The following is a 19,155-nucleotide window of genomic DNA, read 5'->3' as shown; positions in this document are numbered from 1 at the left end:
GCAAAATCTACCTTTAATTACCATTTTTAAAAAATATCAGCCAAAGCTCCTCAAAGACTTCCTCTTATTTACCTTTCTTACATTGCTTCCGTATGGATGAAATTAAAACAAGCAAGTTCAGAAAGTCGATAACATTTCTGATTTTAAAAATTGTGACCAATGCAATTTAGATAAGGTGAAAAAAAAATAAAAGCCTAAGTGGAATGTAGCCAATGATTCATCTGTCTGCATTAATAGGTTCCAGCAATGGTACTACAGGCACAGAAAGTCTGTTTGCCACTGCACTTAGCAAGCACATGAGCTTAAAAATAAACTTTGACAATGTAGATCTCTTTGTCCTTTCAGGAATGGAAAGCATTATGTACTTCAAAGCACACTAAGCCTGATTTGAAAATATAGTTGGGATTTTGTTACTGTGGCAATTGGGAGGCTCTTCAGACTTCACACAGCACATGGATGCTGTGTGTGTAAATAGTACTTGAGCCACAAAACTAGTGAGAATAAATGAGCTGGCAACTTTGATATGTTCATTCATAAGGAAGAAACTTCTGTCTTTTAAGCTCTCTGGTACATCTGGGACATGATTCCTCATTTTAATCAGGGAATTTCCTCCTGAATCAAACTGCAAAAACAGAGGATTTAAGTAGCACATTTTCACTTGCATACAGCAGCGCTTGTTCATTTTGAGTGTTTTTGGACAGGAAATCGATCTACAGGGTAACATTCACATAAAAAAGGAAACAGTATGGGACGATGGCTTGTTAGTACAAGTGACTCTGTTTTGGAAATTACGGACAAGAAACCTTGGAGGAAGAACGGCATTAAAGATCAAAAGCATGATGACTCCTGATGAAAACATCACCAAATGATGAACCCACGAACAAAAAGGAGCTTCTACTGTAAGTCTCTTTGCAATAACCAAGTATCTTATTTGTTTTCAAATTTTCTAGAGTATTCTGGGTAGATTTCCAAGCAAGAATTTGATGTAGAGGCTTCATTATAGACAAGTCTATAATTAAACTCATTGGGTGGTTCCAACAGAGGGTTAGTTACTGAAATTTTTTCCATGACCTTGCAACACTGAAATAAATTGCATGTTAATTTGGGAATGTTTTATATGATAGGCATGTTATATCAGGCTTTTATTGTGGGATGTATTACTTCTGGCAATGCAAAATTGATCAACATATGTATCTGTAAATTCCATTGCATTTGGATTCTGATAATTTGAACCATGCTTACTTTGGTTTCATGTAGTGGTTATTCCTGTAATCAGGATGTTCATGTATAGGCTCACACATATTATTTGTAATTTGGAGAGAATATTAGCTATTTCCTGAGTGAGTCTTATTTGCGTGGTGGGGAAGAGATGGTTTAGAATCCTGACAATGGGGGAAGTGAAGATATGATAGCTCAAACTAAATCCCTGCTTTTTTTTTTCTTTTTAAGTTTTCATAGTTTATTTGATACGTAGTGTTGTTTGAAAATTATTTAAATATCTCTATGTAAATAATAATTTTAGGAATATTGTTGTGCTCTTAGAAATGTGAATCAAGGTAACCAAAATTATAGCCCTATGTAAATATTAAATATAGTAAAGCCCATTTTTAGCATTTGGCATATAGTGCATATTTAGTTTTTGAATGTTGAATAAATTATGGTGTTGGGTAATAGAAAAAAAAATCAGGATTGTATAGTCATTATTTTATATCAGGTTTTATTTTTTGGACCTATCCCTGGGTGTGGCTGACTTGTATGTAAAAAAGAATTATACTATTTATTTAATTATAATTATATTATAATAAACAGGTTACATTATATATTTTTTCTTTTATAAGAAATTTCTTTAGAAATTGAATTTCCAAGTAATTGTTATTCTTGATTGTTTTCTTTTGAGATGCAAAAGAGTTTGTCTCACTTGCTGTTTATTTGAAAAAGTGTCAGAAAGCTTTTGGAGTAACTTGGTACATAAAACAATTAGGTATCAATTTGTCACCAGCTAGTATGTAAGGTCTTGGTAGTACAAGTTTGAGGCATTGGAGCTTGAAATAAACACTTTTGGAGCCTCCTGTGCTGAGGGTTGGAAGGTAGGCCAAGACACTGGCTAAGTCCTCCATAGGGAGGTCATCTTTTACTTGTAAGGGACATGAAAATAAACTGAGGGGAGGAAAAGACTCTTGGAATCCAATTGAATGTTTCCAAGGTGGACAAAGGAAAGGAATCTAGGGGGAGAGTCTTGGAGAGATTAGGGAAACTCATCAGTTATGCTATCTCCATCTTTATGAAGCCTGATAACACTGTTCTAGAATTCTAATGCTTTCTAGGCTGGGTATAGACATGGCTTCAGCAGAATTCATTCCCCTTTGGAAATGAGAATTCTGTACATGTGATTGTTTTGCACCTGATTAGAAATGATGGTGGGATCCATTGGGTAGGAACCCATGGAAGCTGTAGGTAAGCAACAGTTATCATGAATAAAAAATGCTTTTGGATAATTACATGGAACTTTTGGACAAGTTTAAATTATATCACATATAACATCATATATAAAAATGAATATGCTTAAATTATCCCTTTAGTAGTTTAATTTCATCTTCTACTTAGCGGTATAATTTACAGGTAATTTCTACAGGCATATCTATTAGAATATAATTCTATTTAGAATAAGATAGAATAAGATAGTTTGTAGGAATTGCCTCAAAGTTCTTTTAGTACTTAGGAGATTGGTTGATATCATCTGCATGAATACTTTTTTCGGCTAAAATCATCTGGATTTATTATGCAGGACACTGGGATCTCAATCAAGAAATGATGCAACATTTGAGATGTCCTAAGGCTGTTTTTTTTTTTTTTCTTAAGGAAAGGGAAGGCATTTGATTACTATATGCTCAATGAAAGTCAAGTAAGTAATGTATGGTAGAATGATTACAATTTTGAGAATTATCTTCAAACGGAAAATGTAGGTTTAGACAAACCCCCACCCCCAGCAAGAAAAGAGCAGAATGTAATTATTGTTAACAAATGATACCTTGAATTTTTATGGCATGCTATAATTTTTCTAGTTAGTTATTTAATATCAAAAGATCTATAGCTAGAGCTCTCCAAAGATTTGTTGTACCAAGAGGAATGTGTTCCCCACTGCTGGTGGTAGAGAAAGAGAGAAAAGCAAATATTCTGAGTCAAACACATGTGTGTTGGAATTTTGGATCTGTCACTCATAGACTGTGTGACCTTTGCCAATTACCTAAATGCTAAGCCTCTGGATCTCTCTATATAAATGTGTTAACAAGTTTTCCTTCTTGGAATTTTTCTAAAGATTAAATGAAATAATTTATGCCAACTGCCTAGGATATAGTCAGTATATGATAAGGTAGTTAAACTATGTGGGCTTTAGAAACCTTTCTAACTTTCCGTTTCTAATAATTGTAGCTATTTAACCTAATTCCTCAATTGTATTAAATGTTATCCAAAGGTCTAACTTGATAGAAATATCTATTGTCTATTCACAGGACTCCTAAGCCAAGTTCAGTAATGAGTAAGTTAATCAGAATGCATAAGCTGAAAGTAATCCAGAGGATTTCATTTGTTTGTTTTAAATGGTTCAGGTATACTAGATGGTTGATATCCATTTTATTGACCATCCTAAAGTCATCGATGATTAAGACAGTGGAAACACTGGATTGGCCATTGCTAATGAATTTTCCCTTTCATCATTTGTATATAAACTTTGTTTAAACATTTCAGGACACCATCATAATCAGCAAAGTCATTCTCAGCAGAAGTGATTTTTTTAAAAAAAAGTTTAAGGACTGAAAATGTTCATCTTAAAAATGTTTTCTAAGACATCTTTCTATGGTGCCTCCAAAAATCAAAATTTTATGTGGATAGTATATGTTGATGATTTAATTTATTGTGTTTATCGGTTGCAAGCACACATGCAAAACACTTGGGAAGAACCACCATTCTTATGCTACAGCTCAATTTGGCTTAAGCAGTGTTTACACATCACAGATATAAAATAATCTAGTTGCTATATTTCCTATCTGAAAAAAATCACTGATTTTTGAGAGCACGCCAGCAGTGGCTATTAAAATATTATCTTACCTCTGTGTAGTGCTATTTTCTTTTCAAAAACATTTCCACATATATTAGTTCATTTGTTCTTACCATTGAAATGGAGAGGACAGTTACATTAACTACATTTGCAGCATGATCTGAATACTAAACCCAGAAATTAGGCAGAATTCTCTAATGAAAAGTTTGGATAACAAGAAATGAAATTTTGCATGTAGTATATAATTTGTTTAGTGGCTTTATGATCATCTTTGATTTTATCTAGAAACATATGTATCGGCTTTTTTTCATGCATTAATAGGTATCTTAAACTTGAGATCTAACACTTATTTGTATTGTGCCACTCACAGAGGCCCAGCCAATTAGACACAAAGAAGACATAGTATAACTGGGTTCAGCCTCCATCAGTTGTGCAGAAAACCCTGAGTGTCTGAAATTCTTTAGGTCTTCTCTTGTATCATAGCCCAGACACTTCAAGGGAGTGAAGGTGTTTATATGTATTTATTTTTTTTAATTTTTGTTTTACAATGTATTCAAAGCCCACATATGTGCTTTTGGCTATCTTCCTTGGCTGCTGGTGTGACATGGGTTTGGATAACTGTAGTGTGTGTGTGTTTGTGTGTGTGTGTGTGTGTGTGTGTGTGTGTGTGGTGTGTCTATGTTTAAATCAACATTGACAGCATCAGCTCAAAGATTGACAGTCTACCTCTTGTGGGCATGAATTTCAAGACTTGTGGTATAATTATATCTTATGATTTCAGTACAGTCGTCAGTTGTCTTCCTTGGTATGACTGAAGGTTTTAACCTGCAGGGACTATAGTTTACAGGTGCTAGAGAAAAACAGAAAACTATAAAGCAGCAGAGGCCAAATGTCTCCTGTAAGTTAACCACTAGGTGATTTAAAAATTAAATATGTTGACATTTTCACATCCGTTGTTTTGTACATGCAAGATTCTTTTAGCTCAGCTCCTAATTTTCTTTCCATTTAAAAGCTTCCCATTAAACATTCTGCATAAAATGCTTTCGGTTGGTGGCATTTCAGGAAAATGTAGGCTTCAGGAAGAAACTATTGAAGAGAGGCCTTAGGTACCTTTTAGCTTTCTGGGATGAGTCAGGGAAGTTCTGGTTCTGCATGTGCCAACCTCAGACTTTATTGTCCCCTTGTTATACATTCGTCTTGTGAGAGACAGACTCTAAGGTTAGATAGTCTAAGTGCAGCCAGCTAATGGAGGTGTGATTGTGGGTCACAAAATAGCTGGATGCCAAAGAATTTTGTTTTCATTATGTCATTTTTGCTCTTTTGAAACTCTAGTTAGAAGTCACAGTGAACTGAACAGTAATGTGTACAAGCAACCCAGTGACTATTCACACATGGACATTTCAGAGTTCTGAGTAGTACAAGCCTGAGCACTCTTCCTTCTTTCCCTTCATGTTTTTAAGATTTTCTTTATTTTTCAGAAAGTTACATGTTCCCACTTCAGGGTTAGATAGAGTTTTTTTTTTTTTTAGTTATTATTATTTTTTTGTGTGTAAGTATGCATGTATTTAAAATTCTTTTAAAATTTATATCAAGTAAAATTCACTAAACTTTGTGTGTATGGTTCTGTGAGTTTTGATATGTAGAGTCTTGGAACAACTATCAAGATACAGAACAGATTTTTCACCCCAAAATATTCCCGCATGATGTCCCTTTGGTCTTAACCTCCCCCAGCTGTAACCCCTGGGGCCCCTTATCTGTTTTCTATCTTTCCAATCTTGCATTTTTGGGAATGTCATATCCATGAAATCATATGGTCTGCAAACTTTTGAGTCTGGTTTCTTTCACTTGACAGAATGCATTTTTGATTCAATGTGTAGTGTGTATCAATAATTTGTTTTTATCTCTGAGAAGTATTGTACTGAAATTTGTCAATTCAGTCACCAGTGAAAAACATTCAGGCTGTTTCCAATTTCTGGTGACTATGAACAATGCTATTTTAAATATGATATGCTCTTAGCACAGGTTTTTGTGTGAATATAAGATTTTAATTTTCTAGGGTTAATAAGGAGTGCAATTACAGATCAAATGGTAAATGTACGTTTAGTTTTATAAGAAACTGCCAAATCGTTTTCTAGAATGGCTTTACTACTTTGCAAAGGTCTGAGGGTTCTAGTTATTTATATCCTTGTCAACGCTTGTTATTCTAAAGGGTTTTGTTTGTTGTTTTTTATTTCTTAGTTATTTCAAGAAGCAAATAATGGTACCTCAGTATGGTTTTCAGATATTGAACATCTTTTCTAGTGCTTATTTGAAATTTGAATATCTTCCTTTGTGAAATATCTGTTCAGATCCTTTGTTCACTTTTACTGATTATTTGTTAGCTTTGAGAGTTCTTTTTAAATTAAAGATATAGTATTTGTAACTTGAAGATATTTTGTATAGATTTCTTTTTCATTCTTTAACCATTTTTTATAGAGAAAAAGATTTAGTTTTGATGAAGTGCAAGCAATCATTTTCTCTTATGTACCATGTTGTCAGTGTTCAATTTTTTGCATAATCCAAAGTTATGAAAATATTCTTCTCTATTTTTTTTCTTTGTAGAATACTTGTAATTTCACATTTCAGATTTAGGTCCACAAACCATTTAAGATTCATTTTTATATAAGATTAAGGATGAGTCAAGGTACATATGTGTTTTTCATATGAATGTTCAATTGCTTCAGTGTCTTTTGTTACAAAGGCTACAATTTATCCACAGCATTTTCCAATTAATTTGCAGTATTTTTTTAGGTCTATTTCTGGGCTCTCCATTTTGTCTTATTAATTTATGTGTCTATAATTTCACTGATACATGTAGTTTGGATTAAAATCGCTTTAGTATAAGTCATGAAATTGGATATTATGAATCCTCTAGATTGTTCTTTGTTAAAATTATTTTTTTAGGTCATTTGACTTCCTACATATATTTTAGAATCAGCTTGATTGTATTTACAAAAATGTAGTTGGGGTATTGATTGGTATAAGTATTAAATCTATAGATCAATTTGGGGAGAATTAACATCTTATTAAATTTGTTTATCTAGCTCTTCCTTAATTTTTCATCAGTGATTGGTGTTTTTCATCCTATAGAGTTTGCATATTTTTTTGTTAGATTCATACCTAAGTATTTTTTTTTGGAGCTGTTGTAAATGGTACTTTAAGTATTTTTTTGTTTCCAGTGTTCATTGCCAGTGTACAAATATAAGTTGGGTTGGTTTTTGTATATTGACATGTGCTGTATAAATCTGCTAAATTTACATCTTAGTTTTAGAAACTCCTTTTGGGATATTATTTAGTTTTGAAATATATAACATGTCACCTAAGAATAGGGGCAATTTTATTTATTTGTTTCCAATGTGTGGCTTTTTCTTTTACTTGCCGTGGTGTGCTAGTGGGGACTTTCTGTGCTGTTTATTAGGAGTTTTGAGAGCAAGCACCTTTGTCTTATTCTTGATCTTAATGGGAAAAGATCTCAAGTCTTCCTCGTTAAATATGATGTTAAGCATAGTGTAGTTTTTTTTCTTTCTTTCTTTTTTTTTTTTAGATATTCTTTATCAGGTTAAGGAAATAATTCCCATCTAGTTCTAGTTTGCTAGGAGTTTTATTATCAATAGATTCCAATTTTTTCAAAAGATTTTTCTGTATCTACTGATAAAATCATGTGTTTTTTCTCCTGCAGTTTGGTTATATGGTAAATTATATTGATCAACTTTCGAATGTTAAACCAGCCTTACATTTCCAGAATTAACTGCACTTACTTGCAAGACATTTTTCTTCTTTGTATACTGTTGGATTAAATTTATTAATATTTTGTTGAGCATGCACATACATACAAATATGAGAGGTACCCTCAGATCATAGTCTATAGAAATCAGTGGTACTAAACTATTTTTCACATGAGCTTTTTAGCTAAGGGATTCTGAGCCACACAAAATTCACACATTGGACTGGGCATGATGGCACTTGCCTGTAATCCCAGCTGCTCAGAAGGCTGGGGCAGGAGGATCGTGAGTTCAAAGTGAGTTTCAGCAATGGTGAGGCACTAAGCAACTCAGTGAGACCTGTGTCTAAATAAAATACAAAATAGGGCTGGGGATGTGGCTCAGTGGTTGAATGCCCCTAAATTCAATCCCTTGCACCCCCCAAACAAAACAAAACAAAAAAAACCAAAATTCAGATGTGTACATAAGTCACATACACTCTGGAATCTTTGGCAGGTAATTCTACATTTGTTTACGACAGGGATGGATAATTCATTTCTGGATGAACCCATGGTTATCAGGTAGAAAATTTTCCTTCTTTGTTAAAAATCCCAGGGGCAGTGACTCATGCTCCCTGCACCATTTTGCCTAGGGAGCTTCAGTTCTCTTTAATCACCATTGATTCTTTCTCTACTTATAATCCTTGGAGATTTGTCTTTATTGGGATAGACCTGAAATGTTACCACAAGTTACCTGATATACTTATGTATTAGTAGAAACTAGATGAGATTCAAGGAGGAATAAAATAAAAGCAAAGAAAAATAACTTTGAGCTGAAACCAGAATATTGAATAAGTATAGAAGTGAGTATTTCCTTGGAGGTGAATATCAGTACCAGGGCTGGGATCATCTCAATTGGAAACTTCCTCATCAAGTGGAAACCTTGGAGAGAAATGGGTTCAGATCAATAATTCCTGAGTGTCTTTCTGGATGAAAGCAATCTTAGTTTAAGTATGCAGGATCAAGTGAGACCAAATATGAGTGTGCAACTAAAATTTACCAAATACTCAAGGAAACAGGTCACATAACTGAGAGTCAGTATCACAATGATGAATTGGACATTTAGCAATAAAAATATGATCATTGAATCATAAAACTCAGTTAACAGGATCAAGATGAAGAAAGGATGAATGGATTGAAAGTAAGTCTGGAGGAATTATTCAGAGCATGGAGCACAGGGAATTGAATAGGTGAAAAATACAAGATTGAAAAGCACACAGTAAGGACACATAAATAATCTTGAACAAAAGAGGGAAACTGGAGCCTACCTCTGCCTGAGTTCAAAATGTGCTTTAAAGCTATAGTAATCAAAGCAATATGGTACAGGCATAAATACAGAAGGTAGACTAACAGAGCAGAGTAGAGAACCCAGTAATAAATTTGCCTATTTATAGTCATAATGGCGAAAGGGCCAATCTCTCAGTAATTGGGGCTGGGAAACCTATAGAATAATTCAATGAAATTCTCATCTCACACCATATAAAAGTCAATTCAAAATGGATTCAAGATTTAAGATAAGGCCTGAAACTTAAAACCCCTGGAAGAAAGCATAGGGGAGGAGCTCAGGACCATAGCCTAGGCAATTATTTATTTATTTTTATGAAAACACAAAAGTACTGGCAACAAAAGCAAAAATAAACAAAATGTAACTATATCCAACCAAATAGCTTTTGCACAGCAAAAGGAAACAATGCAGTGAAGTGACAATGTATGGAATGTGAGAAAATATTTGCAAACTGTTCATCTATAAGGTGTCAATAATCAAAAAAATTTCAAAAGCAAGAAAAGAAATAACCCAATTTAAAAAAAATGCAAAATGCCCAAATAGACCTTTGTTAAGAGAAGATATACAAATGGACAACTAGTACACATAAAAAAATGCTCATCATCAGATTGAGCATCAATCATTAGGGAAATGCAATCAAAACCACAATGAGATTGTATACCATACCTTTCAGAATTATTAAGAAAAAGATAAGTGGTAAGTAGTGCTGGTGAAACTGTGGAGAAAAGGGAACCTTGTATTATTGCTGCTATAAATGTAAATTAGTAAAACTTCTATGAAAATAGTATAAGCATTCTTCAAAAATTTAAAAACTGTGCTACCACATGATCCAGCAATGTCACTACTGGGTATAAATCAAAAGGTTTTGAAATCAGTATGTTGAAGGCATCTATATTCGCGTTATTCATAAAAGATAAAATGTGAAAATGTCCCAAGAACTCATCAATGGATAAATAGATGAAAAAAATGTGAGATACATAAAGATAAATAATTCTGTCATTTATGATAATGTGGGTAAGGCTGAAGGACATTATATTCAGTGAAATAAGTCAGGCAGGCACAGAAAAGCAAACACTGAATGATTTCAGTTACAGTGTGACATCTAAAAAAAAAATCAAATTCACAGAAGCAGAAAGAGGGTCAAGATTGGGAGGATTGGAAAGATGTTGGCCAAAGGATATAAAATTTCAATTAGGAGGAGTAAATTCAAGAGATGTATTGTGCATCGTGGTGACTATGGTTATCAACAAATTGCTGAGAGTAGATTTAAATAGTCTCATTACAAAAAAAAAGTAGATGACATAATGCATATTAATTGGTTTGCTTTCACCTTTCTACAATGTATGCATACACCAAAACATAATATTGCTCACCATTGTTGAGTACACTGTTTTACTTTGTCAAATTAAATAAATACTGTTCAATAGATGCAACATGAAATGAAAGAAAAGGAATCTGTGAAATACTCTATGGAAAAGTGATGCATAATGGGAAAAAAAAAGAAAAGAACATGCACTAACTGTTCAATTGGAGTTTCACGTCAAGAGAATGAGAGGAAAAGGCACTATGCAAATAAGTAGTGACTGAGAATTTTCCAGAAATAATGAATGTCATGCAACCACAGATACATAAAACATTAAGCAGGCCAATAAAAAGAGAACCACACCTTCAAATTTTATAGGAAATCTATAAAACATCAAAGACAAGCAGAAGAGCTTAAAATTAGCCAGAGGGGGAAACAGATTACCTCCCAAAGAATTTTAATTAGACCAATAGCTAATTTATATGCAAATATTTGTGAAATCAGATGAAAAACCACTTTGAGACCTATATTATCAAAGGTGTGGGGAAACAGATGTTCTCATAAATTACTCATATAGTTAAAATTGGTGCCACCTTTATGGAAAATAACCTTGAACGTCAATAAATATTATAGATTAAAACAGTCTCTAACAATTCTACTTTAGTTAATTGTATAGATATGCAGATGGATAAGTGAGCCTAATGAAAAAAACAGTGTTACATGTGCTGTTGTGTAGCAACTCAGTATGAGCTCCCAGAGAATACCCTGAAGAAACCACAATGTGCACTCCTCATTTGTGTACAACCTTAACAAGATTGAACGAACCAAAAGCACAGGAATTTCTTTCCCTATTCAGTTCTCCTCTGTACCAAGAAAAATGCTTGAGACATAGTAGACTCAATGCACACTAAGTGAATTTAATGCATACACTGAGAGGAAGGAAGCAGAGTGTATTGTTTGTTAAAGGTGTCAGGTGGTGTTACCTTATTGGAGCTCTGTTTTTTTTCTTTTTCTTTTTACATTTTTTAAAATTCAGGGCCAAGGACAGAGCTCAGGGCCTTGTGTGTGCTTGTACATGCTCTCTGCCACTGAGCTAAATCCCCAGGTGTCAGGTGGATCGGAGATGGAAGATGTCTGATGTTCATTAGGTCACTGGAAATAGGACTCTAGAATTGGAGGTAAAATTCACAATTATAAGCTAACTGTAGTTGTAGCTAAGACAGGTATGGGGAGGCATGTTGAGAAGAGGACTGCAGGATTATTAATCAGTACCAAAAACTTGTAATGGGCAGCAGGAAAAAGAGAGTCAATCAGGAAGCTAAGAATGGCCAGAGCTGTGGTTGATACTCTAGGAGAAAATGGTTTGGGGAATTAAAAGACAGACATGTAAGAATGATTAACTCTATTCAATGTCATCATCATATACAGAAAAGGGCTAAAAAGTGTCCTTTGTATTTGGTAGGAAGACACTGGTTTTACTGGGGTGTTGGCAGGAGACGCATGGTTGGGGTGTTGAGAAAATGAGAAGTGAGGTGGTGGTAGGAAGTTGAGGGGTGAAGCAAATGGAGGGTGAAAAAATGGAAAGAGCACTGGCATTTTAATATTTGACTATAATAAAGCAGAGAGAAAGGAGAGAGAGAGAGAGAGAGAGAGAGAGAGAGAGAGAGAGAGAGAGAGAGAGAGAGAGAGAGAAACAGGTGCAATATCTGATGGGAAAGTTTTAGTTGAAAGGAAATTTAGCTCAACTTTTATGTTGGTGATGGGGACCCATAAAGTGGTAGAGGATAAATTCACATAAAAGAAATAAAGATAAAGGGTGGATTGAGCATGCAGACACACAGAGACAATACAGTCTAGCTTTCTGAAACAAATGGCTTCATAAAGCACTGGCCAGTAGAAAACTGTTGAAATCACGCTGTTTATTCCCAGTAGGACAAGACATGAGTACATTGGGGGTGGTGTTCCAGGTCCTGGATTAACATGTATAAATAGTAAGTTGAACTCTTAGGACCCATGAAACATAGTTATAAAGGTATTTTAGTTTTCCATTTCCATTATCATGACATAATTCTATTGTATCTTAGAAATGCTGGGGATGGTGGGCCTTTCCTGATCTTGGATGCTTACTCAAGCATATTCCTACTCTTTCTCAGGAAATAAATGAGCCTGGGAACTCAGGAAAAAGGACTAGTGGGTTTGGCTATCTGCTATAAAGTTCTAATCTTTTGAATGGTTGGAGCACAAGGAGAGAATATTTTAGACAGGGAAAAGAGCACAAGAAGAAAAATATTGAGAATGAGATGGTCCTCTCCTTATAATGGTTCAACTTAAGATTATTTTTACTTTACCATGCTATATAACTAATATACACTTAGTAAAAATTGTACTTCAAATTTTGAATCTTGACCTTTTCCCCAGCTAGCAACGTATGGTGTAATCCTTTCTTATGTGCTGGGCAGTAATGAGAGCTACAGCTCTCAGTCTGCCACACAATCCAAAAATAACCAACTAATACTCTATAGTCCTGTGCAGTATGGATAAAGTTACATGAGATATTTAACACTTTGCTATGAAACATAGCTTTTGTTAGATGATTTCGCCTTACTATAGGCTAATATAAGTGTTGAGAGCATGTTCAAGTCAAGCTAGTCTAGGTATGATATTCATGGGTTAGATGCTTAGTTTGAATCTGGAATGTTCCCTAAAAGCTCATGAATTAAAACTAATTCTCCAATATGGTGTTATAAGGAGCTGATAGAACCTTTAAGAGGAAGAACCTAATGGGAGGACATAGGTTATTGGAAGTGTGCCCTCAAAGGGGAGGATGGGATCCAAGCTTCTTCCTCACTCTCTTTCACTTTCTGGTCATGAGGTGAGAAGCTTTGCTCTGCCACACACTTCTGCCATGGTGTGCTACCTTACCACAATCCCCCCAAATCATGAGGGTCAATGGATTATATAATGAAATGCCAAAACAAACCTTTTTTATTTATAAATTTATTATCTCAGGTATTTTTTACAGTAGTAGAAAGATAATACAGTATATTAGATGCATTTTACTTAGGATGTTCTCAACTTATGATGGATTTACCATGACATGATTCTATTGTAAGTTAAGAAGCATGTGTACTTGCTTTCATAGTGAAATTAAATTTTCCTTTATGGCACACATGGTAATTACATAATTTTATATATGGGATTTGTCTTTGTTCGATTTTTGGTTATACAGGGGCAAATGCTCAAAGGTCTACATGAGAAAAAGCAGAAAATAACAGTCACATGATGTTTCTGCAATTCAGCAAAAACCAAAATAGTTCATGGTAATTACTGAAAAACATGGCAGGCCAATTTGAGAGCATTAGATGAAACTGGGAAGGGTATATCAAATTCAGCAGCAGGAAGTACAAGGGGTTCATGCTGAGATTTAAATAGGCAAGAACAGTCAAGACTCAGAGGTGAGCCCTTAAAATAGTGAAACAGGGCTCCCTTCTAGAACTGGATGATTCCTAAGTTCATACTTTTACTCACTTCTTGATAAACATAAAGCATTCATTTATTTATTTAATGACTACCCATGGTGATCCTCAAATATATTGTTACCTTTAGAATTGCTATTAAAAGAGGATAGAAAAGAATAGAATATGCTCTAAGTATATGCTTTCTCTATATAATATATAGCATAATTCTTAAAAATGGAAAAATGTTGGAGATAGTACCTTCTAAACCAAACTTTAGAATGTTCTCAGTAATCATATTATTGACAATGTTAATGTTGTTTTTTAAAGACTATTCTGTGGGTACCATGGATACAAAAATGAACAATCTCATTTTAATTTTATCATTTCCCCTGACTTTGAGAACCAGGTTTTCTGATATGGAAAAAAATAGATACAGGTGAAATATAGAAGTTAACTAAAAAACTATTTAGTTCATAATTTGAGTGGTGAATAACAGCATTAACTAATGAGGTATTTTATATACATATGTATATATAAATTTCATATACACAATTGAGAACATGTATAACAGAGAACATATGTAATATAATATGTATGATATAAATATAGTATATATTTCTCTTATATGTCCTGTGGAAAATTCTGGGAAGATTGTGAATCACCCTATAGCAATGAAAATCTTCAACACCCATATTATGATTTTTGTCATGGTTCCACTAAGAAAAGTCAAGACACTTTGAGAAATGCATGAGTCCAAATGTGGGTCAAGAAACACAGAAGACACCTTATACAGGTTGAACATTTTCAATCTGAGAATCCCCAATCCAATATGCTACAAAACCTATTTTTTTGAGAGTCAACATGATACCATAAGTGGGTACACCTGACCTCATGTGATGAGTCACAGTCAAAACACAGGTACACTATACAGTGTACAGTTACCTTCAAGCTATGTGTATAAGCTATATGTGAAATATAAATGACTTTTGTGTGTAGACTTTTTCTCTTCTCTCAGATATCTCATCAAGTATATGCAAATATTCCAAAATTTGAAAAATTAGAAAACCCAATAATGAAAATATAATTTTGAATAGCCCTACATAATTTCCAACCTCATCACAAACCTTGCTGTTTTACCCACTGTCTTCCATTCACACAGCGCTGAGTTCTTCCAGCTGTACATGGATACACACCCTTATCATTCTTACTGGTTCTTTGCTATTCATTCTTCAATTTAGTTTAACTATGTCTCTTAAAGCCCTTCTGTGAACCTCTAGTTATTTTTTTCCTTATCACATGAACTTGTGGATTTAAATATTTGATGGATTTCAGTTCACTGCAATTATTACCCTGATCAAATTGTCCAATTTTTAGATAACAGGAATATTTTTAAAGTGAATCAATGATATGACCTAGTATTAGTCTTCAGAGTTTCTTAACTATCTGATACAGGTTGAGCACTCCTTATCCTAAATCCATGGGACTGAAAGTTCTTTGGATTTTGGAATAATTAATTGGAGATTCAGTGAAGCCCTCTTTAAGAGTTACTAGAATTGAAGAATATGTAGGAAAGATCCAGATTATATGAAAGGGAGAGTGTATATACACAGCCAGAAAATGGAAGAGCTCAGTCCTATATGACTGGGTAGGTAGAAAGGAGAGAGTTTCCTGCTAAGGTTGGGGATTATGTAGGGCCAATCATTCAAGACAATGTTTCTATGCAAAAGAATTAGTCTTTCAATTCTAAATACAATGGTATCTTCTTAAAATGTTTTATGCAGGGAAGGGACATGCACTGATATATATTTTAAATCTGGCTGGAACATGACCAATGGATTAGAGGATTCAAAAGCAGACCCATTGCAGGTGAAAAACAGAACTAGCTAGACCTAGGAAGAACTTATTGAACACAATAAGTTTTTTTTTTTTTCTTGCTGGGGAAAAAAAAACAAGTCATATAGGATTTTGCTCTCTGGAATAACATTAAAATTTGCAGTGTCCTAATTATATGATAAAATGAGCCCTCTTGTCCTTACTCCACTGTTATGGGTAACTGGATGTGGCATAGTTTTCAGCAATAGACCCGAGAATCCATGTATTTTTATATCTATAATGAAATTATAAGGCTATTTTTTTTAGAAACAGATTTCTTGCTATATTGCCTAGGCTGACCTTGAACTCCTAAACTCTGGTCCTTCTGCTTCTGTCTCCCTAGTGGCTGGGAATACAGGCATGAACACACACAGTACCTGGCTTGGGACACCCTTTTCATAGAGATTCTGCCTAATATAGTGATGTAATTTGGCTTTTAGTCTTCTGAACAGGTAAAGCTACTTACATTTATAACTTGTTTTTTTATCTGTTCTGAAGCAATCAATGTATATAAGTCTTCAAAAACGGATTGCAATAGAAACTGTTTCTGAGTTCCATATGTAAAGAAAAAAAAATCAAAAAAACATGCTACTTTATGTAAGAAGGTGCTATTTTTCCCCTAACAACAGGATTTATATTTATATTTAACATAGATGCCCAGGATAATGTCAATTGTTCACGGTACCTGCCCATTAATTGGTACATCTGTTCCAAATATTGTTAAACATTTAAAACTCATTCTGCTCATGAGTATCAAAGTCACATTTCCTGTCTTCACTTGGAACACATTTTAGTGAATTCACCTTCTATGTGGCTGGAATCAGTCTGAGGACATACCATGGTCCACAATGCTTCTTGGAGGGGTGAGGGAAGAGATGCTGTAGGTTGTCTTTTGCTTCTGTTTTTCAGTAAGTTTGTTCTCTGTGTAGAACACTCCAGCTGCCTTGTTTCTCATGTGCTTTTCTTTGAAACAATAGTTTTGTTTTGTTTTTACATAGTAGTCACTATTTTTTATCAAACTGTATTTAGAAAAAATGTCCAAAAGAATTTCGTTCACCACAAGTTATCATTAGCTCTATTGGCTCACGTTCATGGTATTAACTGTCATTTTCTCCCTTGCTTGAATGGGTATGAGTGTTCTCTCTCTCTCTCTCTCTCTCTCTCTCTCTCTCTCTCTCTCTCTCTCTCTCTCTCTCTCTCTCTTCCCAGTCACTCGGTAGCTTGCTAGTTACTATTCAGAAGTGTGATGTTCCAGATATTTTCAATGAGAATATTTGTTAAGGATAGCTTTGTGCTGTGAACACTGTTAATAATGTTTGGTGTTTGGGATCACGTCTATTGAATAAATGTATCAAGTTCAGAAATATTATTAATAATCAAAGATAAAAGGCTGACTACAAAAGACCTTTAAATCTGCCTTTCTTGAATGGTTTATAAATTGGTTAAAATCTAATGGTGACACTTACTTTCTTGTGGGGCTTATCTCCTGTTTCAGAAGCTAATTTTAAAAGAGGGATTCCAAAAATAATTTAACACTAATACCTTTAGAAAAAAGAGGGATTCCAAAAATATTTTAACACTAGTACCTTTAGAACTCAGTGATTCTTCAGTGTGATTGTTGAAAAGTGGTACTAATTTGGATGTGTGAATTCTGCAAAGCTTTCTTCATGCTATGTTCCTGCCATGTATTCTCAGACAAGTAATTGGTATTAAAAAATCACCAATTAAAATGTCATACCTGGAATATAGCCTCTGAGTTTCATTTTATAATTCTCTTAGTCTAAGTCTTATCTTCTAGTATAATCCAACTTTTTCAATATTGTCAGGGAAACTTAATTATTTCAATAATTTTAAATGATCCAATTTAAAAAAATCACAGAGCATGTGTTTTCATTGATGAATGATAGTTGAATGCTGGATATTAAGAACATAATTTTTAACTTTACAGTAATTTTCATCTATCATTGGAAGTAAAATCTTGCTTGAGATCATCATCATGTAAAATGCCTCTGATTCTCAGTTTTAAAACTCAAAGCTTCAAGAAATATGATTTGATTTTCCTAAAAGTGAACTTCTTTTTAATTTCATGCTCCCCTTTTCACCTGGTAAAAATTTAATCTGGGTCAATGTAATGGTTCCTGTTAGGCACCCAGTTGACTGGTAACACACTATTTGTGATTGTGCATATGAGGGTATTTCAGGAAGAAATTGGCATTTGAAACAGTGGACTAAATAAGGAATGTCCACCTTCACCTTCATTGAATCTGGTAAGACCCAGGATAAATCAAAAGGACAGAGGAAAGATGAATTTGTTCTTTCTTCTGGAGTTGGGACAACTGTCTCCTCCTGCCCTTAAACATCAGAATTCTAGGATCTCAGCCTTTTAGGCTTGGTAACTTATACCAGCAACCAGTTTCTCAGGCCTTGAGCCTGGACTGAGAGTCATAGCTGTTGGCTCCTCTGGTTCTCAGGCCAATGGACTCAGGTTGAATTATTCCAGTGACGTCATTGGTTCTCCAGTTTGCAGGTGGCATATTGTGGGACTTCTTGGCCTCCATAATCTCATGAGTTCATTCCTGTGATACATTTCTAGCTGTCCATCCTATTCTGTTGTTCTGTTTATTGGGAAGACTCTGGCTAATACACCCAACTGGGATGTCTTTCATTATTTCATGGTCTTTTCCAAGTCAATGCAGGATTTTCACAAATCCCAGTTTGCCTCTAGGGTCTTGAATTTTCTGAACATCTGCCTTGGTAGTATTTGCTGTAATATATTTTGTCCTGGAGTCCTTATAAGCTGCAACTACACATCCGATTTCTTCAAGTTTTATTGTCAATTCTTGAGAGCCCCTTTCCAGGGACAAGAAAAATGTGTAAGACTCTGTGGTATCCTGGGTTCACAGGGGATTTCTCAGCCCTCTTTTGGATGGACCACACAGGCAGTCATCAATATTTGACTACAACCTTGGTGATCAGGGCATAGGATGTTTTTAACAAATGCACCCCCTTATTGAAATCTGCTACAGTAAGTCCTAGTCAGAGGCTCTTCTCAAACCTGTATGGGGATATATAGTCTTCCCACTGCCTGAGATGTCCTAGGCTTGGGGGAAAGCACTGGGCCTTCCCAAGAACACAGATCCTCTTCCTGATTTTTCTCTTTTTCTAGCCCAGATGATCTTGATTTTTTTCTGAAGTGAAAAAGAAAAGAAAAACTAATTCTAGATTCTACACTTCACTATTCCTTTAATCTTAATGTCTATATAAGGACTCTGGTTTTTAAAACCCTGAAGTCGGTGATTTACATCTTTCTTCTTTCCTCCCTGGGGGTTGTGAGTCTGCAAGTGACTTTATCAGTGGCAGAGAGTCACATGAGTAAAAAGAGAT

The 19,155-nt window shown here is 34.5% G+C and overlaps 1 protein-coding gene across 1 annotated transcript in view; it reads left to right on the top strand.

The window, feature by feature from the left end:
• Positions 1–439: 439 nt before the first annotated feature.
• The window catches only part of KCNK2 (potassium two pore domain channel subfamily K member 2), a 199,791-nt gene continuing 181,075 nt past the window's right edge, over positions 440–19,155 (top strand). Inside the window, exon 1 of the mRNA XM_081299759.1 lies at positions 440–899. Within this exon, the coding sequence (XP_081155885.1) occupies positions 866–899 (34 nt within the window). The 5' untranslated portion in view covers positions 440–865. The remainder of the gene's footprint in view (positions 900–19,155) is intronic.

Source organism: Spermophilus citellus (assembly GCF_964194105.1).
Source record: "Spermophilus citellus genome assembly, chromosome: 6".
Taxonomy (NCBI): domain Eukaryota; kingdom Metazoa; phylum Chordata; class Mammalia; order Rodentia; family Sciuridae; genus Spermophilus; species Spermophilus citellus.
The sequence above is the reverse complement of the archived record's forward strand: the minus strand, read 5'-3'. Positions and strand labels throughout refer to the sequence as shown.